The sequence below is a fragment of the Ascidia mentula genome, chromosome 1 (genome assembly GCF_947561715.1).
Source record: "Ascidia mentula chromosome 1, kaAscMent1.1, whole genome shotgun sequence".
In the NCBI taxonomy this organism is placed as follows: Eukaryota; Metazoa; Chordata; class Ascidiacea; order Phlebobranchia; family Ascidiidae; genus Ascidia; species Ascidia mentula.
In genome coordinates this window covers 5,937,172-5,964,056 of record NC_138566.1, presented here as the reverse complement: position 1 = coordinate 5,964,056, position 26,885 = coordinate 5,937,172, and the positions used below count along the sequence as shown (strand labels likewise).

At 40.5% G+C, this 26,885-nt stretch overlaps 2 protein-coding genes across 2 annotated transcripts in view; one reads left to right on the top strand and one right to left on the bottom strand.

Annotated features, from left to right (window-relative positions):
• Positions 1 to 228: 228 nt before the first annotated feature.
• The window catches only part of LOC145909026 (isoleucine--tRNA ligase, cytoplasmic-like), a 42,688-nt gene continuing 16,031 nt past the window's right edge, over positions 229 to 26,885 (bottom strand). Inside the window, exons 16-28 of the mRNA XM_082996350.1 lie at positions 17,319 to 17,410; positions 16,444 to 16,521; positions 15,285 to 15,400; positions 12,629 to 12,731; positions 12,183 to 12,369; positions 10,280 to 10,430; positions 9,805 to 9,925; positions 6,920 to 7,093; positions 2,946 to 3,066; positions 2,006 to 2,152; positions 1,536 to 1,700; positions 1,073 to 1,222; positions 229 to 652 (exon numbers count right to left, since the gene is read on the bottom strand). Coding sequence (XP_082852476.1) covers positions 597 to 652; positions 1,073 to 1,222; positions 1,536 to 1,700; positions 2,006 to 2,152; positions 2,946 to 3,066; positions 6,920 to 7,093; positions 9,805 to 9,925; positions 10,280 to 10,430; positions 12,183 to 12,369; positions 12,629 to 12,731; positions 15,285 to 15,400; positions 16,444 to 16,521; positions 17,319 to 17,410 — 1,661 coding nt within the window. The 3' untranslated portion in view covers positions 229 to 596. The remainder of the gene's footprint in view (positions 653 to 1,072; positions 1,223 to 1,535; positions 1,701 to 2,005; positions 2,153 to 2,945; positions 3,067 to 6,919; positions 7,094 to 9,804; positions 9,926 to 10,279; positions 10,431 to 12,182; positions 12,370 to 12,628; positions 12,732 to 15,284; positions 15,401 to 16,443; positions 16,522 to 17,318; positions 17,411 to 26,885) is intronic.
• LOC145898070 (uncharacterized) lies at positions 20,796 to 23,521 on the top strand. The gene is made up of 3 exons (XM_082986514.1): positions 20,796 to 21,128; positions 21,347 to 21,730; positions 22,545 to 23,521. Exons 1-3 carry the CDS (start codon positions 20,989 to 20,991, stop codon positions 23,182 to 23,184), a joined length of 1,164 nt encoding a protein of 387 aa, XP_082842640.1. The 5' UTR covers positions 20,796 to 20,988; the 3' UTR covers positions 23,185 to 23,521.

Genomic DNA, 26,885 nt, shown 5'->3' with positions numbered 1-26,885 from the left:
GATGAAGCGAGAGGTACTCGCGAAAGCTAGTGTGCATTTTTGAATACAAAAGTCAGTCTTTTTAAAAGAGTGCCAAATCAAGAGAATTCAGTTCGTAGACATATAAGACTGATACGGCACGTTTAATTATTCGTATTAAAAACCACTATTTTTGTTAAAGTTCATGCATCCAAAATATTCTATCCCTTCTAATATGTTGTTCACCAGTCAGTTATTTTAATCTCAAAACCGTTCAATTCGCTTGGTTGTTGTGCAAATAAAACTTTCATACAACAAATAACTGCAGAGGGTCTTCGAGAGCACTGGGAGCACAAGTACCCGGAAATAGCAATGAGCAAGCCTTGTATTTTGCGGGGGCGAAACTGTTAATGACACACACCATACTATAGGACACACCACATGAACAACGGTAATAACACGAATTAGGTCCTAATTTTACTAACGGTCGAAGAAAAGATGGGCATTTTATATTGGTACGAACTTGAATGCATTTCGGCGACCGATTGGCACCAAGGCAATTTAAATTGCCCAGATAATTTACAATTCACAGACGTTGAGGCGAGGAAAATATCTGAGCTGGTGTTTTGTCGTGGAAGCTACACAGCAACGTATATGACGTCACCGCTTCTGACGTCACTTAACGATTGAAGCTCTAAAAACAAAGAAGAGGTATAGATTGTATGATGGACAACATTTGAAAATTAGGTGCAAAATACCTGGAACTTATAATTGTGAACATGAAAGTCAAAGCTGTGTGTTGGCAAATAAAGAGGCGAACGTTTCAAACTCTATACTGTATTCATCGTCAGTGCTAATTGTTGACTAAACGCAGTGGCTGTGCCCGAATATATTTTATTTTAAAACGCGTTGTTTTTTCAGTGATACTGACGATGTCTAACTGTAGGTGAAATATATATACATCAGAGTTAAACACGGTCATAACTACAAATGACTTTCTTTCTTGTATAACTTGTTACAACAAATTGAAAATAAGCAATTTATATTGATTTTCCAGTGCTCGCCATACACGTACAATGACGCTTACAGTTCAACTTTTCAACACAATTCCTACCTGCAACCATTGATGAAGTTTTGAATAGTTTCACATTTCTGCCGCGATGGCCGAACAGAACTTGGGCAGTTTCGCGCAATTCCTCCAGATTTAGTTGGTTTGCGTTGCATGGGTTCTCAAGTAGGGCCACTCCGATGCCGTCACCCATACCTGCTTATAACAATAAAAATACCAAGAGATCATATTGCAGATCACACCACTAGAGTAGCTTGTCGCTTCAAGAAAATACGAAGATTTACTTGCGATGAACAAATTTTCGAATTAGGTTTTTTCATGTGATCTAATATTACAAGCTGGCGTTAAATGTGTGTCCTCTTCTCCAAACAAGGTAAAACCCGCCTGACACTACTACCCTAGAAAGTAAACACATGTCCCAAGTGTGTTTAGTTCATATAATGAGATGAGGTCATCACAGCATGTCCAAAAATCACGCCAATCAAAGTATTCCAGCATGACAACCCACCTCTACATTCGCCTTTCGTCAACTGCAGATTAACGTAGCCACATGCAACCCCGCTAGATGGCGGTGTTTGCAAAGGTTTCGAATAGAGACCAGACTGGGCAACTTCCACTAACACTGTAGCGCCATCCAGCGACATCGGGTCGCATTTTACACCAATCGGAGTTTCTGGAAAGAAATCCAAATCCAGCTGAGATTTTTGTTAAAACTGTACATTGTAATATTGCTCAAGTGTACGTTTGGACAAGTTATTGCGCACGCGCCTAACTACGCTTCTAAGAGCAGAAACCGCTGACAAAACAGTTCGTCCATGAAATAATTTAAAAATTTGGGCCTACAAAAAATTTGGTATCGACCTTTAAACTGAATTGGAATACAATCGTCAAATTTTTGTAAGGAAAAACACATTTGTTTTGAAGTTGAAATCCTTAGCAGAATAAAGCATTTGTTTGTTTGGTAAAAAAATCGTTTACCTTGGCCGTCACGCATGATTGACAATGCGACCCGTGCCCCATTTTGCCCCAATCCAAAGACACGTGACAAAAACTGTCTGACATCATTCATGGTACGCATAGTAGGTCGGTTACGGGGATTTTCCAGCAACACCGTGGCCGGCGATCCTTAAATGAAGAAGCAAAGAATTAAAGCCGAGGTGCAGAGGGTGGACAAACCATTATTTTTTTCAATTCAATTTCATTTTTGCACAAAACGAACTTGAACGCGTACGAACAATACATATACACAATTAAATGCCATGGGCACCGATAAATCCACGAGGATTATCCAGTCAGCATCCCATTAATCAGAGGTAGTTAAGAGTTAAGTTTTCTATGCAAAGCTACATACACAAAACCAGTATCACTTGAGAGTTACAACCCCGCTTTAAGCTGTAAATAAACAAAAAAATAACTAACTTTTCTATAGCATAAATCTACAATATTTGGTCGCGACCCCCACAACCAAGGATGTATTAAGACAATTTTATATAAATTTTCCATCTAAAACATTTAACACAAAAGCATTTTTTTTAAATACGACCGAATTAAATCCATTTCGCAATTGAGTGTTCGTTCTGGTTTGTGACGAAATAATGCATTTTTGTGGGCTGGCCTGAAATGAACGTTTCTGCGATTGTAACATAATTATACATAAGGTGGAAATCGCCAGGGCCAGTTGCAACAGAATGGGGAATGCCTCCTAGAATCACTCAACAATCATTGTTGAAATAACACGTAGTGCGGCTGTTATTTTTTCCAGTGGAATGCCGACAGGTTCAAAAGGCCTTAATGTACCGCGGTATGAAAACCACTCTTCTATAGAAATCCCATCTGATTTTAATTGTACATAAAAGTATAGGAAGGTACATTCGTATTTGCTTCAACGTTACAAGTAAAACAAGCAGTCAGTTTATACCTGATAACAATCCATTTGCACGAAGCTGAACGTTGCAGAATTTACAAGCCGGCCCTGCGTCAAGGTTCACTGCTTCCACGTGACCACGTACGATTGTGATGTCAAGCTGGCTGCCTTTTAGCTGAAAATTATCACAAAACAAAACAATAAAAAACTTACAAACAGTTTTCATAAAAATTGTGCAAGCTCTTACTGTTCTGAATTTTACAATGTACTTTATAAACTATGTGTCGGGCTATAAAAAAACAGAATTATTTTTCCACTGACTAATTTGTTGACGGAAACGAAGAAAAACCGAACGAGACAAAGCAAATTTAAGGTTCGCCATCGAGCAACATGCACAACATACTATCTTACATGGTAAGTAGCAATTCATGTTTGGTTTTCAGGTGAATGGAGTGGGTTTTTAGCGCAAATCCCAAATAAAAACATAACTGAACAGCGAAAAGGTTCGCAATAGGTCCAGTTCATGGTTCTTCCATAACATTTTGCGAAGTAACAATGCTATAGGCACAAAGTTTGACGCTAAGCCAGCTACTCACACTATATCTGAACATCCATCAATGAAACAGGGACCACAGAGTAGTGTATGTCAAAAAAAAATTGCGCCACTTAACGAACACTATAAATTAAGGCAACTTCCACACGGTGGGGTGAAAGAGTTAAAACCGACGATATGGTTTGTTTTGAACTGTGTAAGCTGCAGACAGATGGCCACTGTTTCGACCTAAAGGTCCCATCAGTGCAGCTGGTGTGACTTTCAGACGACTTGTTTTGTTGATGCAGGCAAGACCGCACGATTTTTTGTGTCAAACTCCTAACATTTTGTGTTCGGCGAGCCCCTAACCATCAATATGTGGTCATGAAGATTTAAATTAACTCGTGATTCAAGAGTAAAAACTATGTCACATTGTCAATGATTGCGCGTGCCAACCTATATGCGCACACTAAACAATGCTGACCTTCTTTTTAGTCAACCCCCACTGAACCCCTCATCACAGGAAAATATGAATTTTGATGGCTCATCAAAATCAAACAATTTCCCGGCAATCAGGTACTCATTAACCTTCCTTTCTGGCGGAATACAATCCCAGGCGTTTGTCAAGTTAAATGCAGTACGAAGTAGTAAATCACTTGGCCTTCCTTGAACAATCACTTTCGCGGTAAACTGCATCGCGATTCTCATCGGGGAGTCATTCTTGTTTAAACACTCACAACAAACAACGTCAAATTCCTTTCACCAGACGTTGCCTAGGCGATTAGACCCACTTCGCGCTTCACTTAAACACTCGGAACCCCTCTGTGCGTCATAAGGTTCCAGTTCACTGACGCCAACGCAAGTTGCCGAGAATGAATACGCGACAAAACACGAGCGGGATTTGTTTCCTAGAAATGCTGCAATTTTGGGAGAATACTCAACAACATGTGGTGAAAGCAATAGGGCATTGGAAAAGTTTGGGAGGTGCTTGTAATCACCTTCCGATCAGGTTGAAATTGATGTAGATCGCTTTCCTTGCCTCCTAACCTTGCGAACTGGGTAATCATTTCTCATATTGCTTTAACATTTACCAAAACTTTCCATAAAAAAACTTTTAATGCGAAATGTGAAGCATTCATGGACAATTTTCTGCGGCAAAAGGAAATCATCAAAACCACAAACCCCGTTTCCGCGGTAGTTTGGGAAGTGAATCACCACAAACCTCCAATAACAAATTCCACAAACAACGAACCCCAACCCGTGTGCAAAAGGCTTCAATAATAAACTGCCAACCTTTCTTAACCTCGAGTGAGCAACACGTTCCGGGGTATGAGTGGATTAAAAAAGGGGTTAAGACAACCCCAGGAAAAGTGGCGACCACATGGGTGAAGAGAAAACCACCCACTTGGGTTTGGGTTACACCTGCAGGGGTTTAGCATTCAAGGGTTTTGGAGGGGGTCGGATATCCTCCAAAGTGGGGGGGCAGGATATACCACAAGTGGACAAGTGCACGTGGATGGGGAAACGAAAACATTGGAATCGAATTGGAAACGATCGACCACGGCGGAATATCAATCAAACCGCCGAGCAATTCTTGGGTTGGTTATTTTGGTGCGGAAATGAATAAATAAACTAACCCGTGAGCGTTTTATTGACAATTCAGAAAATCCATAAACTTGGTTCAAAACTTGGTGTTTGTGTTTTCACGTTTGAACAAACTTGATGACGAACACGTGTAATATCCGCAGCAGACGAGAGAATTGAATTTATGCCGACGATTTGGAGACACTGAAAAAGTTTTCCATGCGAAATCAACATTATTTCAGCGCCAATACTTTTACGAGACACAGATGGAAACTGAGGATCATTTTAAGCTAAACGCGTGTTCTTAGAATAAGTTGCGTTTGGACACAAGGATTTTAGGTGCGAAAAACGTTTTAGTTAATTACACGGAACAGAAAAACCAGAGCTAATATGCTAATGATCAGAAGTAAACGTTTCGAACAGTGTTGTGTTTATCATTAAGGATTTTAATATTGTAAAATTCACTTAGAAATTTGGAATAGTAAAAAAAAAACATCTGGGGATTGGAGTTCGACCGCCGACAGGAAAAAATAATCCTCCCATAAACAATCCGCTCGAATTGGATACGTTACTTCACCTGCATTGTGACGTCATAGGGGCATCGCGTAACAAAGCAGCGGGAATTTTGCGCACGAAATCAGGCGCCCCGATAATGATGTTGATATTTTAATGATACAGAAACAAATATTAAGTTGCGACGTTTACGTAAGTCCTGTACAAAGTGTGTCCCATCCATTTTGGTGACGATCATAGACATAGCCAGAGTGAAGGGTGATTTGTCCATTTTAACCCCCCAAGTTAAATGAACCTCATGGAAAAAATACATTGGAACATAAATCTGCAAACGAAAAAAAACGAATGCGTCGACCTTCAGTAAAAATGTCCTTCGGCGTTTAGTGTGTGGCGAAATCGGTAGAGTTAAACTTCAAAATTTAACCGCAAGCACATATGGGACGTATAAGCAAAGGGCAAGTGGGTACGCGCCAAGGTATTTTCACTGTCACTCAATGGAGTTTGGGACAATGGTGTGAGTCTTTAGCCCACGGCGATTAACACAGAAAACCGAGAGTCCGTAAAAACGGTCGGAAACGCGAGATGACGTGACGATTTTAAATAGGCGACTGGTCCTTTGAAGTCAATTTTTGGATACGGGATAATTTGGGCACTACTTTACCGGACTAGCATTGTGAACTGTTTAATAGGAATATTGGTTGATTTTATGCCAATGTTACAAAGTATTTCAGTTTAAATTAGAAATTGCCACTGTCGAATAAATCAACGGCTTTCTGTGTTGATTTTGTCGAAAATAACACAATGTGTGCAGAAAACTACACCGATCCGAATGGGAAACAACAAACGACCTATGTATGTACAATCTGTAGTTTGAAACACAAAACCCAGGTATATTAAATTATGAGAAAAAATTCGGTCATGGGTAAACTAATACTCTGACGTCACAACACGGTGCGAGCGTCATTTCAAAGGAACTGAGGTGACGAACGAACATTAGCGACGCAGAGCAAAGGTGTTATGAGGACACAACCCACTTGTTAACCGCAATTAGGGTTTCAAATTTCCCGCAATCAAAGACGCCGAAGTTTCGGCTTGAGCAAACTGTTGAGCCCTCCGCGGCGGTGGGCGCGTGGCGAGGACAAGATTGGAGAAATTCGGCAAAACCGAGGTATAATGTTATACGCCTACGCCGGATGAATTTTATTTGGGAATTTATTTGAGTGGGTGTAAGTGGGTCGCATAGAGTCCGGGGAAACGGTATTTCTACTGCGTCAACGGTTTGTCAATGGTTTTTTGGGAAAAAGAAATTACAGCTAACACTGTCAATATCACTGTTTAGCATTTGGGTTTGTCAACATTGTTGGCTGGTTGCAGTCAAAGTTTTACCGAACACAATTACCTGGGCAGATTCGGCGATGATGACGTCACTAGATAGAACGGGGTAGGAACGAAAAGGCGACTTGATGGTGGTAGTGATGTATTCGGCATGTTGAGTCGCCACTTTCTTCAGGTAGCCGTCGTTGCCCGTTGCGTCATAATACACAGTGACGTCATCGGTGGGAACCAACTTGGCCTGTGTGAAGGAAGAAAAAGGGTTTGGTAAATCATAAATTTTTAAAAAGGAATGAAACAAAATGCGCCTATATGGTATGTTACTATCCATTGCATTGCACGAAAAAATGTCCGACAAAATGGTGGATATTAGCTATGATTAAAACATGCATCACAGAATGTAATAAGAATTTCAATTTTAATCAAAGGATTCATCAAAGGAAAACAAAAAAACAAAAGTGCCCCAAAACGTGAAAGTTGTCCAATCATAAAACTGTAGCAAGAAAAAATAAGATTACTGTAGTTTCAACAGAGCCAAACAATGAAACAATGCAGTTGTGATACGAAGAACCTATCGGGAACAATTAAAAAGAAAACGCAGTTGTGACGTAGCGTGTCGTAAAACAAGCAAATCACACATGAACTCCGATATGTTAACGGCGCTTCGAATTGAACTTTGTTGAAGAATGTTTCTGAATCCCAACATTGGAAAATCCAAATTGTGCGCAATGTCTAGTGCATTGCAGGCGTCTGACGGAACTGTACGTGCGCAATACGACGTACAAAGACGCACAGGAGTGGCGGCAGCCATGGTGCAACACGAAGCGTTAGTGCTGCCCGTCAAACCTAAACACCTCACGAGGCCACAAGGCGACTTGCGGCGAGATCAGTCAATTGGACACTTTACTTGCGGTCAAGTGATAACGCCTCCCGTGCAGAGTTAGCTCCACCCGACGCAAACAGCGTTGAGTCCGTTTCAAATGCTTTCAAATGCCTCAAATGCCATACAAGGTAAATATTTTGGTTTTGCGTTTTGCGTACGCTGCAACAAACAGTTTGCGATTGTCGGATCGCTGTGTCGGTGGAATTAGAGAAAAAAGGCTACTGCTCTAATGTCATATTGAGTGCTGTGTAACCAGGCGCACCGCCATATTACCAAAATAATCAGCTTCGAAAACAAGTGCAAGGTCAGATACCTGGAATTTTTGCTGTAGATTGCCACAAAGTGTTTTCGTTTTGCCCATTGATTTGATTAAGATGTGAAACAAGCCAGACAACGTACAATAAGCGATATATTATGGAATATTAAGTGTAATTCATTCCTTGTTTGCCACATAATTAGTTCGAAAGCAATTGCTTCGCCGCAAATTATGTAACAAGCCTGAAGTCTTGTATAAGAAGGTAAAGAAAGGTTTGCAAGTATCTGATTTACAACCGTAACATTTAACAAATTATACGTTGCCTTCACGGTTATTTCGTAATTTTGATTTTCTCTATGTCATCATCAAAACAATAGCGACAACAACAAGTGTGGATTTAGCCGCGTACAAACGATAGAAGATGCAGAAACTGTTTTTTTTTTTTCATTTTTTCCACACCGGGCTTCGAACCCAGAATATCCTGGCCACGAATTCCGTTTAGGTTTTGTTCTTGCTGCATGTGTCGGGCGCCTCTGCGGTTCGACCAACAATATAGGTCCCATCAACGCAACTTGGTAACCGCCGAAACAGCGGCGCTGCCCGCGGCACACTGAAATACGTCATTGTGTCTAATGGCAGCAAGACGGACTAAATTTTTAACGACGGTAAATTCAGCCGATATTTAAAACAAAACTTGGGACGATGCTGCGATAAAGATTTATAGTTCGACCTACTATTAGATACTATGAAAAACACTATTCTTTGCACACAGCGTGAGCCAAGCTATAACAGGGCCTGAATATCCGTTTGCTTTATTTTCACACGTACCGCTAACATGTATATACACGTGTGTTGGTAATTTATGAGCAAGGCAAGCTAGTTGATGAAAAACTGAGAAAGGTTTATGTTGGTTAGAAGTTGTTTTTAACTAATAAAGGTTGGACTTTAAACGTAACCCACCTATACGGTCAGATTAAAACAACAGTTAAAATCGCGAAAGTGTGGGCGCAGACAAACGCCATGTAAAATTCGAGAATAATTTGCATAACTTAATATCGTCCATTTTGTTTCAACGAACATTAACTATGTAATGCATTTAGCATTCATTAATGCACAATACGGAAAAAGAATTGGAACAGTTTGCATTTTGGGAACACCAACAACGGATTAGTCATAATTCTGAGGACAAGGAAATTGGCCGTTAGCTCTATATAATTGAGAAGTTATAGACCATCAACGCCATTGTATACACTTATGATAGCATTTGACCGAAACATTTAAAAAAAATCAAACGCAGGGCGACGATTTTTTTTTGCCTGTAGAACATGGACAGAAAATTTATCGTCGGCGTCGAACAGCAAAAATATCGTAGTTTGGTAACTAACGCATGCAAAAAGCCTGGTGTAGTTTTCAATCAAAACATTGCATATCTTTTAGCGTTAGATTAAACGAAGAATGGTACATAGTTTCGTAACAGGGTAATATGTTCGGTAACAATGCCACGTGTTCAGTAACAATGGTCAGTTTAAGCATAACGCGTTCTTTTCGTTGAAATGCTGGTGTTACAACAAAATATTAATTTTCGACAAAAAAGTAATTATGATTGCGTTTGTTTGGAGCTATCCAAACAAACAACATAATTCATCCCTAGATACGCCTAAGCTTTTCCACGAAAAGCAGAAGCCCTGATCAAACGTGTCAGTGTTTTCTGCAATATGAGCATTTGTCACCAAGAGTTTTTAATTCACATTACAAATACCCCTCTGTCCTTCTACCTTACAATAGGAAGAATTTACAAACAAGAAAATCCCACCTTTTTCCTCAATTTCTGAATGCGGTTCACAATCTCCCTCGCCACTCCCTCATCCAGCATTGATTGATCCGGGGTTACATCCAATAACACCAACACATCGTTGTCCGAGTTCGCTTCATACCTGCATGTTAGAGCAGAGGTTCTCAAACTGTGCGACGCTACACCATGTTGCTTTGAGTTTCGAAGGGTGTAACAGATCAAACAGAAAAAATCGGAGTTTGTAAAAAAACAAGTTGATTTCTGCTTTTTGCGACCTAAAATTTTATTGTTTTGGAACATTAGATCAAATCGTCCTGAAAGATTTACAAAATATTAAATAAAGCGAAACCTATGAGAACCACTGTTTCAGAACAATCTTTTGACATTCTGAAAATGACTTCAAATAAGCCTACCGTTTTTTCATGCAAGAATATCAACATCAGTATTTGGGTAATAATGGGGACGTTAGCAAAATTAACCATGAAAGTTAACTTACTTGGATCCTTCCTTCGAAAATTGATAAATGACCCTAAGATCACCAGTCGCAAGTTTGTGACCTAAAACTTCAATTTCGCCGTTCTTAATAAACTCTTCAACTTGATCGTTTCCCAACTTCTTGATTTCAGCCATCACATTCTTAAAATCGCCTGTCGAGGTCAAATGTAGTCGTCAGTTTTACACTTCTTAACTTGCAATGTGACGGTTTAAAGCAGTGCTTCCCAACATGTCGGTCGCGAAGCTATTTCAGGTGGGTCGCGAAGAATTTCTAAATGTTACAGTTTTCGATTAGATCACGAAATCATTGCATTATCATTACGTAACATCGTTTGGTCATGTCTCATTGTAGGTCGGACAATAAAACTTGCATTAAAAGTGGGTCGCGAACTCAAAAAGGTTTGGAAGACAACTAATAAAGTAGAAACGTGTGATAAAAGTAGCGGCGAGCAAAACTCGCAAACCATTTTCGTTATAGCGAGTTGTGACGTCATCGCATCAGCAGAAAACGGCTTTGTTTGCATAGGAAAAGCGCCTGTATTAATCAAGTGTCAATACGAAGAAGGTTTAAGCGCATAAAATACACAAAGATCCGCGTGGGGATAAAATAGACAAAAGAGACCAAACGTTATCAAGAAAACATACAAATAAAAATTGTTTTTATTCCTCTATGCACCTTTTCCAGCGCTAACAGTTTCTTTCGACATGCGTAATATTGGAAACGTCAACAACTAAACTAATTGACTTTACACACAAGAAAACCACTTGCCATTACAACAACAACGTAACCACTAACAAACATTTCGTCCTTACACTGACGAAAAATTGTTTCGTATAGCAAAGCAGCACGTTGGGTGCCCGACTCGATAACATTTATGGTTTTATCGGTGCCCATGCCATTTCATTTCTTTGTATATTGTTCTTACGCGTCGTTGCTTTTTTCGCAAAATAAACATGATTTGATTTTGATTTGTTGGGTAACAATGGCTAGTGCGAGCACAAGGAAAGTTTCTGGTTTTCACGGGGATTATGACAAATATATTACAGCAGCGTTTGTTTAGCTATCAAAACAGACTTAAATATTTCACGGAAGGGTGGGGTCCGGATCCTTGGACCCCCCTGAAAGGGAGCCTTTTCTCGTTTCGAAACACCAGCTTTGTCTGTCAAATTGTACGTTGAGTGTCTTGTGGAATAAAGGAGCGAAAGGTTGACCCCGGGAAAGTCACCGCCATGTAATTTTAACAGTTCCCTGCATTTTACTGCCATGAATAGTAGCATTTTGTGGTGTACCGCTTTGAGCCGTGTTTGCCTCGCTGGCACAAGTTTATTATGCGTCAGTCGACCCCGTGCGTTGGGTGGGTTGCACACATAAAAGTGAACAACGCCAGTAGTGTGGAAACAATGCTAGCGAATCTAATGGCCCTTGAGTCATAGTTATGGTATAGTCAGAAAACCTTTGCTTTCAGCTTGACTTCCGGAGAAAATTAGTTATTTATGGTTTATTCAGGCTTTTTCTGCACCGGCCGAAAGGAGCATTGCCACGTTTGCAGCAATTCCAAATGGAACGCGATCCAAAAAGTTTTTGTCAGTACTCTGTGGTCTGAAACCTTGTATTTTAATCCTTCTGAGCAACTGATTTCTATTAATTTTACAAGTAGAATACTAAACTCTAACACAAACAATTACATACACCAACTGAGGAGGACGAGTGACAGCTCATGCATGTTACCACATATACAAAATCACTCATGCAATAAATTTAATTAAAAGGAAAGCAAATAGAACTTTAAATTCAGGTCAAACAAACACATTTGAAGGAATAAAGTAAGGTTAACACCCCGATTACTATATAGATTCCAAAACACTACCTTCACAGCAGTGTATGACCAAACTTGATGTTTTACCTTTCAAGCGCTTGCCGAGCACCATGTGATCTGGTTCTGCTCTCAATTCTACGCCGTACTTGTCCTTATCCAGCGACAACGTCATCGTACGGACGTTCAATTCCTCGGTGACGTAGCGCTGAAGACGCTTGACGTCATCAAGGTACTTGGCGTCCTTGTGGACGACAACCAACTCTGGGAGAGGGTACTACAAACAAAACGAAACGTGTTTTGTAAAAAAACGAATGTGAGGCCGAACTTATTTTGACCACTAATTGAACAGATACGTTCTGTGAAAATGTTTTTCTTTTTTTTTACATTATCTTTATGTAAACTACAGTACGTTAGTTAATTGAATTTCAACAAATCTTACACTTTTGTTGCTTTTGGAATAAAAATTGTACACAATTAACAAACAGAGAAGAACCCAGTGCCAAAACCGACGGCAAAGGTCATGGAACGCTTACTTTGGTGGGCATGGTTTTCCGATCTCTTATCACACGAGCAAGTTCGATAACCGTCTGCATTCTGTTCACAGCAACCTCAATTTCTTCGTCAATAAGGGAATCTCTGTTAAAAATTGGTTGCTTGTAATTTATTTTTCTATCTTTGTTTGTATTTTTGGAATTTTGTGATGTGGTTGCGAATACAAGAATCAGGGAGTTGGAATAAAGCAAACGGGTTCATGTAACCGTAACACAGGTACCGGGTACAGCGCCTATATACAGTAAAATGAAAATATCAAATGAAGAATGCTGGAAATGATCGCTCGAGTCCAAAACTAAGCTTTCATAGGAAAACACACTTTACCTCAATCGATTTCCGCGAATCCTGAATTGGGAACTACATCAAATCACTATTACTCCAGGACACCAAGTGGCATTACGAGATTACCTGACCAAAATGAAGCGCCCGACTGCTGTTCACCTGCAACGGTGATTCAGGTGCACTTCTGTGTGTCAGGAGCAGTGTTTGTCTACACACAACCAAACGCGGCTTGGCGGCAAAATGTGGCAGAAATTTGGGCCTATTCCAACGTTACAGAGGCTGCAAAAATGCGTGACAGTTCCAATCCGCAACAAAGTACCTCGAAGCCCACCCAGCAAACACCAAATTTCCAGAGCATTGTAAAATCGCCCCACAAACAAAATCATCAATATAAATAATTTTAAGCTAACATGCGGGCCTTGTAATATGTGTTTGATCGGTCTCTGACCATTTCTCAACTTATAGAATTCAACCAGCAGCCAATTGGAAGTATGCTGGCGTCGCTAATAGGCAATACATTCATACAGAACCTGAACGAGAGAAAAATTAACTCTCGTAGAGTTTGTTCGTGGCTTATATAATTTCCGCAATTAGTCACGCGCGAGAACTTGTGGTCAATACACAGCTAGACAGCGTTTTCCCATGAATTGTACGAAATATTAAACACTTGTGCTGAATTCCAGTGCAATGAACATTGCGAAATTATACTGTTTCCTCCAATCTCATCGAAGATTGTACCAAAAAGCTGTAATTTGGTTTTTAAAAGGTTCGCTTCGCTGCCTTGATCGAGTATACCAGGTGCTTGAAACGTCTTAAGTAGCATTTTGAAGGGTATAATATGCCAAGGACAATATCTAAATACATCTCTATAAGACAGGGAAACCTGGAATTAAACGCACACCGTTGTTAATAAAACCTTTGCGGTAAAAGCAGAGAAATGTGTGTACGGTCTTTGCATTTGGTGCTATATACGTGCATCTCAAATTCCTTAATGACAGACCTCTTAAATTTGTCCATTCCATATAAGTCACGCGTGTAAGAGCCTTGTGATGCGTTTTAAGATTCTTGCATTGTTATGGTTTGGGTCGACGTAAACGAATATCATTAACACAGTGGTATGTGTTGCTTTGGTTAAAATATGGTTAAAAAAATTCCTATAATTATAAGCATCTTTAATTTAGCAAAAACTTGCCAGTATTACAAAAAAACTGTGAAGAACGGAAAATGTTTCAAAATTGCATTATATCACAATAAAAACAAATTGCAATGGTATTAACGTAACGTAAGAGCACGGTTCAAAACACTTTTGCAATCTTCTTCAGATCTTTGGTTGCCTTTGGATTAGAATGTATTCCAAATACATTAGATTTCACACGTCACGCCAAAGTAGAAGACAAAAATTTGGGAAACAACGGCAGTTTGTACAAACACAAATACCTCTCATTAAATACCTGTCCACGCATAGATTGAAAGTTTAGATCAGTTTAAAGCAAGAAACCGAGCCGAAAGATAAAATTATGGCCAAATTACATTTAAATGGCTAAAAAATTGTGACCAATGTACGCGAATGTGTAGGCTAATGTTTTCTCGCCAGTTAAAATGGTTGGGGGCGCATTCCAACACGGTCAGATGTGATAGGTCGGTGGATTATTGTGTATTTTGTTCGGGATCAGTGCTCTTCAACGGTTTTTGGAGCCCTTGCAGTAGTTTAGAAAATATTGCGGAACCCAAATTAAAAAAAAAACTTTTAAAACTTGTCACACAGAAAGACCAACATATTTTCCACAAACACGCCCTCCACGCATTATTGCATTATAGTTTAACACAATATTTCAGTGTAACGAGTATTTAATGGTCATGATTTAATGACTTGTATGGAACCCTTAGAGTTGACGAAACCCCAGAGAATGCTTCCCAGAACACTAGGGTTACGCGGAACCCACATTGAAGAGCTTTGTTCTACATGCAATGTACACAGAGATTCGCGGACAGACACAATATAGAAATAAACCGACATCATCGGTTATCTTTGAATCGACACAAGTCGGTGACAGTTGTCAAAGTCGCGCCTGATCTAACAGTGCAAGAGTAATACATGAACGAGGAAAACAAAACCTCATCGGGGATTAACGTCATACTGAATCAGGGCTGCACCGAACGGTCTCTTTCGCAAGCTTGTTAAGAGGTCAAAGGTCGTAATAACATCGTGCCTTTAACTCAATCATCTTTTAAATGTGGGCGAAAAACAAATTGGGAGATTAACCCTCAGTGACAAGGCAGAAAATACTGACAGCGATCAAATATGCTCGCAAGATACGCTTATAGGCACTATTCAACTGACATATTCGAACTTACAGGGTATCTGGAAGAAGCAGGAAGTGTACGCTGGCCGAATCTTTTCCTTGTAGACCGGGCATAATCTTACGCATATTCTGGTACATGTGCTCCGTCAGAAAAGGGGTGAATGGGCTCTGAACAATTAAACAAGCTTGTTAAAGTGCATTGGGAAACAAAAATGCAGAAAATATTAAATTACGTCAAATCAATTAAGAGCTGTATATCAAAAGCCGGTTACATTTTATTGTAACTGAAACAAACCAGAGAAATGTAAGACTTTGGTAACCCAATACAGTGTTGATGTGACAAGTTGTTTCACAGCGTCACAGCGTGCCTTTCAAAATATTACAGTCTGTTGCTTTTAAAAACGTTGAAGTTTTATCTATCAAAGCTTGATCCGTCACAAGGAAAAAAAATGGCAGATGTCCTGAAATAGTGCGAGGCCGCGTAAGAATTTAAACAAGAAAATTATATTTAAGGAAAAATAAAGGCAAATAACAAGTTAAGTCAGCCTTCTGCGACCAAGAAACGAATCGTCTACACAGATTTATAATTTGTGTCGCAAGTGAATCTTTCCGCATGCGTCGAACTCGACAAAGTTTTAAAACCACTGAACTATGGGAACAATTGTAATACACCACGTGGGTATATTATGTAGCATGACCGGAGGTGGGGGTAGAGCAAACGTCACTACAGGTTGGAAGAGGGTTAATTAGATGACTTACATCGCATCGTCCTCGTCACCAAATCACAGCAACTTCACGTCGCAACTCTGTTACGAGGCAAAGGTCGCACTTCGGTAAAGGGTTAAACACCCATTTAACTTGTCAAAACAAATTTGTCAGATAATTTTGGAGACCAGTTTGGTGTTAATGAAGCGATTGGTAATAATTACGCAAGTGAGTGACAAAGGCACACATTGAAGGGGAGGCAATTAACTGGACGTCGCAATCCGACGGCCCAAAGACGAAACAGATCGGACGACACTTATAAAATGCCTGGATGCTGCTCATTGACCAGACAGTCCACAGTAAACTCGGGAACATCGCAACACGAAGGTCCGCATTCCATTATTAACATTTGGTATAAACGCATGCAGCTCCATCCGAATTAACGCACGGGAATTATCTTTTAGCTTTTACACCGAATTGACAGCAGATAATAAACATATTCTTACCATCACTCTGGTCATTGTGAAGAGAACGCTGAACAGAGACTGCAGGGCGCTCTGGCAATCTTCAACACCAAAGTCTCCCTTTAAAGAACAAATTAGACGTTACATCCTCACCTCAGACAGTATTTCGGCAGAATGAAATAGCCGTGGTACAACAAAGCCTGGTCAATGTCGACAGGTTAAGAAACCAGGTAATTTGCACTTGTAAACACAAAAAACGCAAACAAACATGTCAGTTGGGCCTTGCAAGGGGAACGCATCGCTTCCAATTCGCTAATGACAGCAAGCGCGCCTTCTAACGTCAAGGGCTTTGAAGTCGTACCATGCAATTTGTCACTACCCAAAGGATAGTTATAAGGTTGGTGCGTTTGTTGACAAACCGCAACCCAGGTGCGGAGGGTTACTGGTCCCAAACTAACGGAAAACTGTACCGATGACCATCTACACAGGTGCGGAGGGTGTTTTCGAATTGGACGTGTATTATTGTATTATACAGCAAATTTAAAATAAGCCAAGGACCAAATTCAAGGCCAGGCGATGATAATTTTTGGTAAACAACCACTGGGCAACCAATGAAATGTAAAGTCAATATTATAAACAATAAAAAAACATGATTTATGGGCGAAGCGGCTATCCCAACAGAGTATCATGGACACTTCAAAATACGGTTTATTTACCCCGCGTACGTATTATTTTTAAAAATCTTGTTCAACAGGTCCGACCACAACCGCATATGCCACGTGCAGCCAAGGTCACGGTGACCTTCAAGCAGTAAAACACCCGGTCTTGTCCCTCGAGGGTACTGGGGACAGATGTTTACCAGCGGCCGCGGGCACACGACTCAAACGGGCTCTGTAAAAAGTTTTTAAAGCACACACCTTGAGTCTCCGGCGATTGGAACGGACATACCAGTTTGTGAGTAGATCGACGAACTTGACGAGACGAGGTACCACGGCGTAGAGACGGTAAGCTGTAACACAAAATTGCGGGCTATTGTTGGGCTGCAGAAGATTGTTTGCATCGTTATAATATTAGCAGTAAGAGTGTGTAAGCTTAACACGCTGGTTTAAGACCACACTGCAGAGCGCATATAGCAGAGTTGCGACTGGAAAGAGAATTTAATTTTCCTTTTGTGATGTTATAGCGACAGTGTCATGATTTTATATTAGAATTTTCAACCATTAACCGAATTTGCAAGATCTCGACATTTCTGAATGAAATTAGGGTTATGGCAAGGAACGAATTAAGTTAGTAACTTAATCTTGACCGGACTTTTGAGAAACAAGAGAAAACAGAGGAATATTAAAACTGAAGCAATTTAATGTTTTCCACGTTATGATTTCATTACGACAAAGTAAATTAAAGTTTTGTCATCTTGAAACAATTTCTATTTACAGAAACCACCTGGATTGGGCATTATTTCAATTGCGCACAAAATTAGTTAAGCCTTGTTTTTTTAACAATTTCAAAAGTAAAGCTAGACGGAATATCGCGCACTCTTGCGCTCAGCGGAACGTGAAACCTAATCTACGTCCGACATAAAGCAACAAGGTCAAGGATATTAACATTTCGAGGGTGTGCCGTCTGTCATTGCAATCAAAACTATAGTTACCTTAGGCCAAGCAACGCTTTCTGAAACATTTTCCTACTTCACAAATACAGTTTTTAGCGCGGTTAATCAGAAAATCAACGTATCGCGAACTATCTAACGCCCCGAGCGCCGATCGAAGTCCAAAGGTAGGAATAAACTTGGAACCTTGCACTACTAATTTTGTTCACAACACAAATCAGCTATGAGCAGGTTTGCTGTCGGCGTGGAGTTAACAGACCACAGTGCAGAGTTCAGAAAAGACTAATGAACCGGCAAAATAAAGTCTATAGCTAGGATTTACTGCGGAACCTAATTTCGTTTGTTACGTAACATCGCCTGTTTATTACGAAACAAACGAGAAAAACGCGGGAAATGTTGTGATTTTCAACTTATCAATTTGGAGTAAAATCAACGAATTGTCCTCACAACTACCATGAACACCATATCGCAAAACTAAGCGGACATGTTTACAAACGATTGATGGCAACTGAAATTTACGTTTCTCGATCAAAAGGAAATAGGTTACGTCTCCACAGTTTTCCGCTAAAAAACTTGAGAACCGAAATACAGTATAGTCTTACCAAGCCAGGGACTATTTACAAATTCGCACAAATATTTTGAAGCAAGTTCTTAGAACACCTAAACCAACACTGAAAACTACTCTGCGGTGCTGGTGTGAGAAATATTTCCGTTTCGCCACGCTTGATGTTTTCAAAGATTTGCTTCTGTGTTGAAAAACAAATAGTGCAAAATACTGCAATTTCAGGAACATCCGTCATGCTATGACATGTGACACAAAACCGTGACATGTGACGTATATAGAGAGTCGTTGCCGGCGGTAGGTGACCGCCACCCAGAACGCGCGTCAATCTTAATTCCGTTAAGTTGCGTGAAATGTTTATTTGCTAATGGCTGCTTCCCAGCTTGACAAACTGCTAGAGGCAATATGTGACTTGAGCGTGAGAGTTTCATTAAAGCGCGGGGTTGGGTCAGTCGGGCGCTTCTCTCGGAATCTATTGTGATTCAGGTCCAAAATATCTGTAAATACAAGATAATCTTGTTTCAAGTTCGAAGGAAAAATGGAAGCGTCATGCCGACGGAGTAAGGCCGATCTTTAAGCTCATAGCTTTCTTGTGTAAGAAATGCAATACAGATACAAATCCATGATAATCGCAAGCTTGCACCAAAAACACAAACCGAGATTTCGAAGAATAATCTAAGATTAACGGTTGCTGGAATTGCGCATTTCAATAAATCAGGTGACAAAACTTGCACCCAAGGAAAAGGAAAAGTAATGTTTTTGCTCTGAATTGCGAAACAAGTAGCGGTAGATTGAGAAATGATTTGAAGTGGAAAACATAGATTCCGTAGAAAAACTATCATTCACTACAGGTGACGCCTTCCATTGGAATCCGTTTTAAATCAACCAAAAGCGAGATAACATTACGCGGAAAAGCAACTATACGTATTTGGCGTTGATTAAATGCATTATACATGTTTATATCAGAACTGTTATAATGCACCACAAAAATGAAATATTATATTTTATGCAACAGCAATTGCCATTTCAGCTGCAGGACTGAAAGTAAAAGCAGTGTTCGCATATTTACTGTGGTTGTGTAGATTCGATGTAACTGCTAGCAGCGGTGAAAGCAAACTGAATCGGTTCCAGTAAATATTATTCTTGTCGGTTCTATTTTCACTACTGCGTATTTGCATACAACATCAATTTAGCGCTATATGTTTGTGTCTATAACAACCTTAACGGTGTCTACGTCTTTTTAAGACCACACAATAGAAAACAACTCGTTCGAAAACCGATTTCAGAGACACGTTGCAGGCAAAACACAACGCCTTGCGGGCGCAAGGAGTGTTAGGCGGTTTATTGACGGAGATAAATAAACACGCGCCGGCAGTCGTAAAACTTTGTTTCACGTTGCTTTTTGGCACGTCGACCCAAGGGAGTAAAAGTAGGAAGGTTTTATTGCGTTTGAAACACTGTCAGGTGTGCAGTGGCAGTTGAGGACGGTTTGAAAGAATATTTCGACCAGGATGTTGTTTTGTCGAGGCAAAGTATAAGTGGGATGGAAAAAATTAAGAAGGCACAAAAAATCATCTGCATTAGTTTTTGGACGGCAAGGACAGCGCTAACTGTTGTAATTTTTGGCATAAAGGAGACAGGATCTACAACAAAAACAAAATTTTTGTTTTACAAATTTAAAAAAATGTTTCGGGTAAGCAAATATCGTCCTGAATATATCTCTGGATATTTTTATAGCTATACAACCAACACACACAGAGGTTCTTGGTGCGTTTATATGTGCTCGTTATAGATATCAAAATGCGTGTAACGCCTTCAGCCAAAATTGCGAAATCTAACATTTGACGTTGCAGTACAGGGGAGTGACACATGGACTAACGTGTACAAATATACGCAATATTTGGGGAGGTCTGACACAAACAGCCACATAAATAAAAGGTGGACGAACAGGTTTCTCCCATTCAGGTAGCAAGATGCACACGGCCCAGCTTAGTGTCTATCTCCTATTCCAGGGAGACGGTCTATATACGTTCCAAATATGCCGGCTTGTGGTTGAGATAATGGCAGGCCTCAAAACGTTGGTAGGAGAATCAGCGCGTATTTTTGACGCAACAAAGCGGCGTAGAAACGTTACGTCGCAAAGCCCTTTTTCTTAACGCACGCTTTGCGGCTATTTAAGCCGGCACAGATCGATCGTCATCGGCAGTTCCCGTCGGCGAAGCATGCAACTCAGGCGTTTGGGAAAAATACGTAGATGCAATTGCTTTGCAAGTTGCATTTTATTTATGCGGTAATTTGTGTGCCAACGTTTTGTATGCCTCCATAAAATGTAATTGTAGACATTTGCGAAAACAGAATTAACAACGGCGACCTGTTTTGCAGATCTACCGCTAGCACATTCGCTGCAAATAAGTTTATGAAATTGCTGGTCAACTTGGTGGTGGCTTTTCGCTTGCCAAGAATCAACTTCTCGAAGTTTCTACAAACCGCAAGTGCAAATATGAACGGAGCAAGCACAGCGAGCAAGGGATTTCACCAAAGCGCATCAACCAAGAAGTAAGTTGGGTCTAAGTAAATAAATGCCTGTGATATATTATTTACAGTGAATATGGAGCTGGTGGTTGGTTCTTGACCCTTGAATGTTGTTAAATGTGCTAAGTGTCTCAAAAACACTGTTTGCTGTTCTAAATTTCGCATTTTTTTCCTCGCGGGGCGAATGAACAAAATTAAAGCAAAAAACTGACAATTGTTAACGCGAGTTTTTCTGCTTGCAGTTTGGGCATGGTGGAAGAGACGACGAAGCGCGAGGACTGGACGATCATTCGCGAAGTGTTCGTCACGTGTTTTCGTAACTACCCGCTCTACAAGTACATGGTGCCCGACCCGTCGAAACGAGATGCCTTCATGCGCGCCTACCTTGATGCCAATTACGACGTGACTGTGGGTAGCGGCCAGGGAATTTTGCTGGCGATCAAAGCACCGAAGGAAGAAAACAACAACACCTGCAATGAGATGAAGGTGGTCGGAGGCGTGCTGTTTGTACCGCCATCTAGCGACGGGTGCGGTTGGGCTATCGGTAGTGACGAGCCTTATTGGAAAGCTTACAACAAGCACGGGTTAGCCAAGATCTCCCCTGAAGGATTGCAAAGAGTTAAAAGGTGAGCGCCTTTTTTCGATTTAAACTGATGAAAAAGCTTAAATATATGGCGGTGAGTTTGCAAAAAAAGACAAATTTGTGGCTTTTGGGGTGAAAGAAATAATTGAATAAATGTGGAATCGCAATTTTTTAAGGCGCATGTGTTATATAAACCTCACGCGCAGCACGAAAGTAGTCCAGAGTGTAAAACGCTATTCCCAACGCCGGAAAATTTACCGCGCGTTGCAGAGGGGACAACTGGGTCAGACACCAAACAAAACCAGCGCACAACAAGGCGGTAAAACTAAAACAAATCGAGCCGACAGAGCCATAGGACGTCTATCGCCGCAGGCTGATACTCTTTCGTTCATCCTGTATCGAACGACAACAAGCATGAGCCACTATGACGGCTCATCGGCTCATCGGCTCATCGATCAAATCCGTCATATAGGATATTGGAATACAATTTACATGGACAGAAATGTGTTTCACGGGAGTTACTGGTGCTTAAAACTCGTTTAAACACCGCGCCTATGTCGTTGTGGAAATGAAAACAATCCCCGTGTTGTTCACAAGAAAAAGTCGGCGGTTCATTTTTTATATTCTATTTTTCCTTAAAAATAAGTATCCCGGGTACGCGATATGACGAAAAGGTTTACAATGACAATTGTTTTATTGCGTTTTGCCATTAAAGGCCATTTTCTGAATAAACATATCTAAACGTATGTTTTACAAAAGAAATCGCCCGTTTAAAAAATCTTGTAGCTGCCGTCTCGCTACGTCTAGCACAACTAAATCTTTCTTTTTTTTCTAACTCGACTGAATTTTATTTCCAGATACGAAGCGTGGGAAAATGAACACGTGAGCAAAAAAGTGGCGCGAACCGGCGTTTCTCTCTGGAACGGATTATTCTGTGCCATCGCACCCGAGCACGCGTCCAGGGGCCTCGGAAGTCACGTGTACAAGGACGCGATGCGCATTGTGGCCCAACACAACACGAAACGCATGGAAAGTCGAAGGGACGGATTCTGGAGTCGGTTTATGAACAACTTTACGGCGAAACACCTTCACCGTTTCACTCTTCTTAATCACCGCGCGATCCCACTGGCCGCGCTGGCCGAGAAAATGGAACATCAGCCGAAAAGATTCGAACCTGAACACCAGACAGCCCCTCTTGTGGCTGCCATAAGCCACAGTGACCGGTCGGCCAACTTTCACCGTGGCAACGGGTTCCATCCAGTCACGCGGATCCCGTTCCGTGACGTTGACGGCACCGTGCCATTCTACGCCCACGTGTTGGTTATGGACCCTTTCGGTAGCGGCCAAATCCAGAACTTCACTCAGCAATATAACCGACCTGCACAGTTGCCCGTACGACGGATTACCAGCGAGCTGAGAAGGGCTGTAGACGCCGTATCGAATGCCGCGCGCGAGGAGTTCGTTATCGTCGACGTGCAGTGCGACATCGTGCGGTAGAAATCCGACACATACTTGATGCATTTTTACAGAAAAACAAAACGCATGCGAATTTGTTATTGTTGAAAACTTTCAGTCAAAGAAGATTTGTTGTTTAAAAAATCGCCACTTTTTTTATTTTTTTGGGAAACGTATCGTCATGTGTTGTTTACACGAATGCGCAATTTATCAGATATACTTGCTGACAGTGATCTTGCACAATACCCGAGAAATGATTGTTTTTTCGTTATATTTATTTCCTTTCGTTTCAACGCTTTTTTACGTTGTTCTTCAAGCGACGAGGCTTGCCACTAACTCGCTACCTTTTGTTTTGTTAAATAAAATTACAGAACTTTGACTATTCGTGAAACTAGCAGTGGAAAAAACGGAACTAAAAACTACACCACAGAATTACATGACAGGTTGATTGCAAATATTTTACGGGATCTGAAACCCTTCAAACGTAAAAATGTGTTGGTAAGAAGGCAAAGGATAGAAATCAATATTTTCTGTCATTACCTCGCATTGGATTGCATGAAACCCACTAAGTCTACACATGTTTCTTTCAATCAACTGAAAAAGCAGTAACTGGTGTTTTATAAAAAAACATTTACGGAAATTACGGAAATAAATAAATTTTACATTTCCTCAAGGATTTGAACAAAATGGCGTTTGAAATCGCAACGCCATTACGTTACATTTTTCTGCAAAATTTTTTCTGCTTAAAAACTGCCTTTTCCTCTCGTGCGAGAACAAGCTCTGAACCCTGCGGCTCCATGGAGCCTCTCCGTATGGAGGGACGCTTTGGGTAAATAAAATCTATACGGCATTTTTTTGCCAGAAAGTTGCTTATTGTCAGTTAACCAAATTCTTTTCGCTATATCAGAGAGTTAATCCCCGCCAAACCGTGGCGCATGTGCGGACAGTCGCCAGATTACAAGTGGCGTAACATACCAAGGCGATAACAATAAACAAGCATGCCTGCTAATAACTGAATTCTACACAAATGTACAACAGAAATGTAGAAACATTTCAAGAAAATTGTCAAATCTAAAGCATTGATGATTTAACATTAGTACAATGGAGCTGGATCCAGGCAACATTTTCCCGACAAGTCGGAGGAAGACATAAAAAACCAAGCTCCCGGTGAGGTTTCAACTATAGCGCACCACTGTTCTGTACCATTTTTCATTGATTATAGTTAAATTATTTTTTACAAATCTATATTTAGATTTTAATTCATGTGATGTATAAATAATCGTCCGCATTTTTAATTTAGTAATCGTCGAGTGAGTGTGTGTGTGCAGCGTTGTGACTAAGAACAAAGGATCGCACTTGGTTTGTTTAATGTCTTAATTTTCCAAACAAACAACTCCGTTTAGCGTTTGTATCACATGCACGTCAAATATATATTTTATTTGTACCTTGGACTTACTGCAATTGCCGACGTTTTATACAACAAGAATCGTAAATGCACAGTATATATTTGTTTAACGTTGAAATATCCTTGCAAATTCAGAAGTGTCATTCAAATTTACTTTTTTTTAATTCTAACACGTTTCCGATACAACTAATACATGGTTACATCAGTATACACGATCAAACATGTATACACACACATATTCAATGATCAAATGTGTATCTGCTAAATATGACAAATTACCACACTTTGCAATAGGATAATGGTTAATTTCTAAGTAAACAACCTCGTTTAACCTTTGTGTTAAGTGCGCGACAAATATGGAAACGCTTTTCCGCAATCAACGCAGTACAAACAAACATCCCGATCAAGATCAAATAGAGAAATAGCATAAATGTAAATGAGCAGCAGCCCGCTAGCAGCGGTTTGTTGTGCTTCAACACATGGCGCTCCTTGCAATCTTAAATGAGTGATTACTCTTCGCTAGACCGGTGGCGAATGAGACAGGTAAAAACCGTGATTGTTTCACACTACATTAAATAATTTTGAGTTACGGCACGAAAGCGAGTGTGGCGTGTTCCAGAGGGAAGGGTGCAATCCCAAGGTAAACAAACGTGATTTAGAAGCAACAAACCTCGAACTTTATTGATATACATAATATTTGCAGTTATTTTTTGTCACACAGTTAAGAAAACGGCCATGCGAGGGCCGGATTCTTTTATAACTGTAGTGAACTGTTCTTAAAATTTGCTGTAAATTTTACCTGAAAAACAAAACAACACAGCAAAATACCAAGAAAGTGTTTGTGGTTAATTTTTTTGTGTATGTGTCATATTGTTGTATTCGTTAACTTTCACGTTTGGTGTGTTTAATATGCGCTTAAGCAACCAACGAGAAAACAAAATTGGAGAAAATCTAATCCGTTTCTTACAACTGCGGGAAGAGCCACGAAGTAACCAACAGCAGGTGTTCTTTCCCACGTAAAACCAGGACAATTACAGATCACTTGTCGTACGTATGAAGCGATTATGGAACAATACGCATGATGGATAAACAAGGTATCCATGCTGGTATTGGATTGCATAATATCATAGCATTAAATGTTACCATGAATTTGTAGTTTGGCTATCACCCCCAAAAACAACAGACGGATGCGAAATTGCGGCAAAGCTTGCTAACGTTTTCTCCCACACACACTTAATTCCCCGAATATTGTGTTTCCTGCCTTTTTTCTGTGGAACTGACCTTCAGAAAAAACAAACGCTGATTTTATTGCCCAATGCCCTGACAAACCAAAAAATTTACATGGATTTATTTGCGTTTGTCGGCAAAAGCACGAACATCATAATAATATTTACTCAAGTTGTTTTCATGTGCAGTGAAAACAGAAGAACACCCACGAGGAGACTTAAAAATGATCAACGTTACGCAAGCCTCTAAATAAACCTAATGCAAAGCGGATTAAGGACTAAATTCGATTTTCCAGCATTCCCAAACTTAAAACTCACGCAGAAACACGATTTCTATTAATAAGACAGGCATATTTGACCGGTTGCGCAAAAAAAAACGTACGTTGGGAAACCGCCACTTGTTGACAGACAGCGTGGGCGGGAATAAACTACAGAAGCCAACCAAACATCCAAGTCCAAGTTTTCCACCGGGTTTGAGTTAACGATAATATTCGACAAGAAACATGCGCGTGGGAGGAAAAAAATGTAAGCAAAAGTGTGTGTGAGATATTTATTACCGTAAGTATTCGAACACGATGAAAAACCATCACCACACAAGAGTCAGGCCTGCCATTGAAAATTAAGGTACGATGCAATGTCCAATTAGCAACTCCCAAAAGGCCAGGTGGGAACGCTTACCAGACCGGTGGCGAAAGTCTGCGGCATGATTCACCCACCCAGCAGTAAAGGTCACAAACCCGCAAAAAAGGAATTGGCCTAACAGAAGTGGAGATTCTCCAAAGGACAATCTGCACCGGGAACCTCAAAAGAGATGGGACCTTCCTGCGCGGGCAGTTAATGCACAAGTCAGGATGAGTGAGTCACTGAGGGATTAGAAATACGTCTTTCTCCTCTGCCTTAGCGCCTTCCAAACGTTAACAACAAGCAGAGCTGGGGATCTTTGCAGAAGTGAGAAGAATTGTTTTACTCCATACATATGTTAACTCCTCGCATGTACAAATAAAAGAAAAGCACGTCTGTTCTTGCTTGTGTACTGTGTGCACATTACAGGAAGAAACCGGGCTTCTGCTTTCGTATCTGTGCGATCTAATCTAATCTCCTTTTCAACGGCT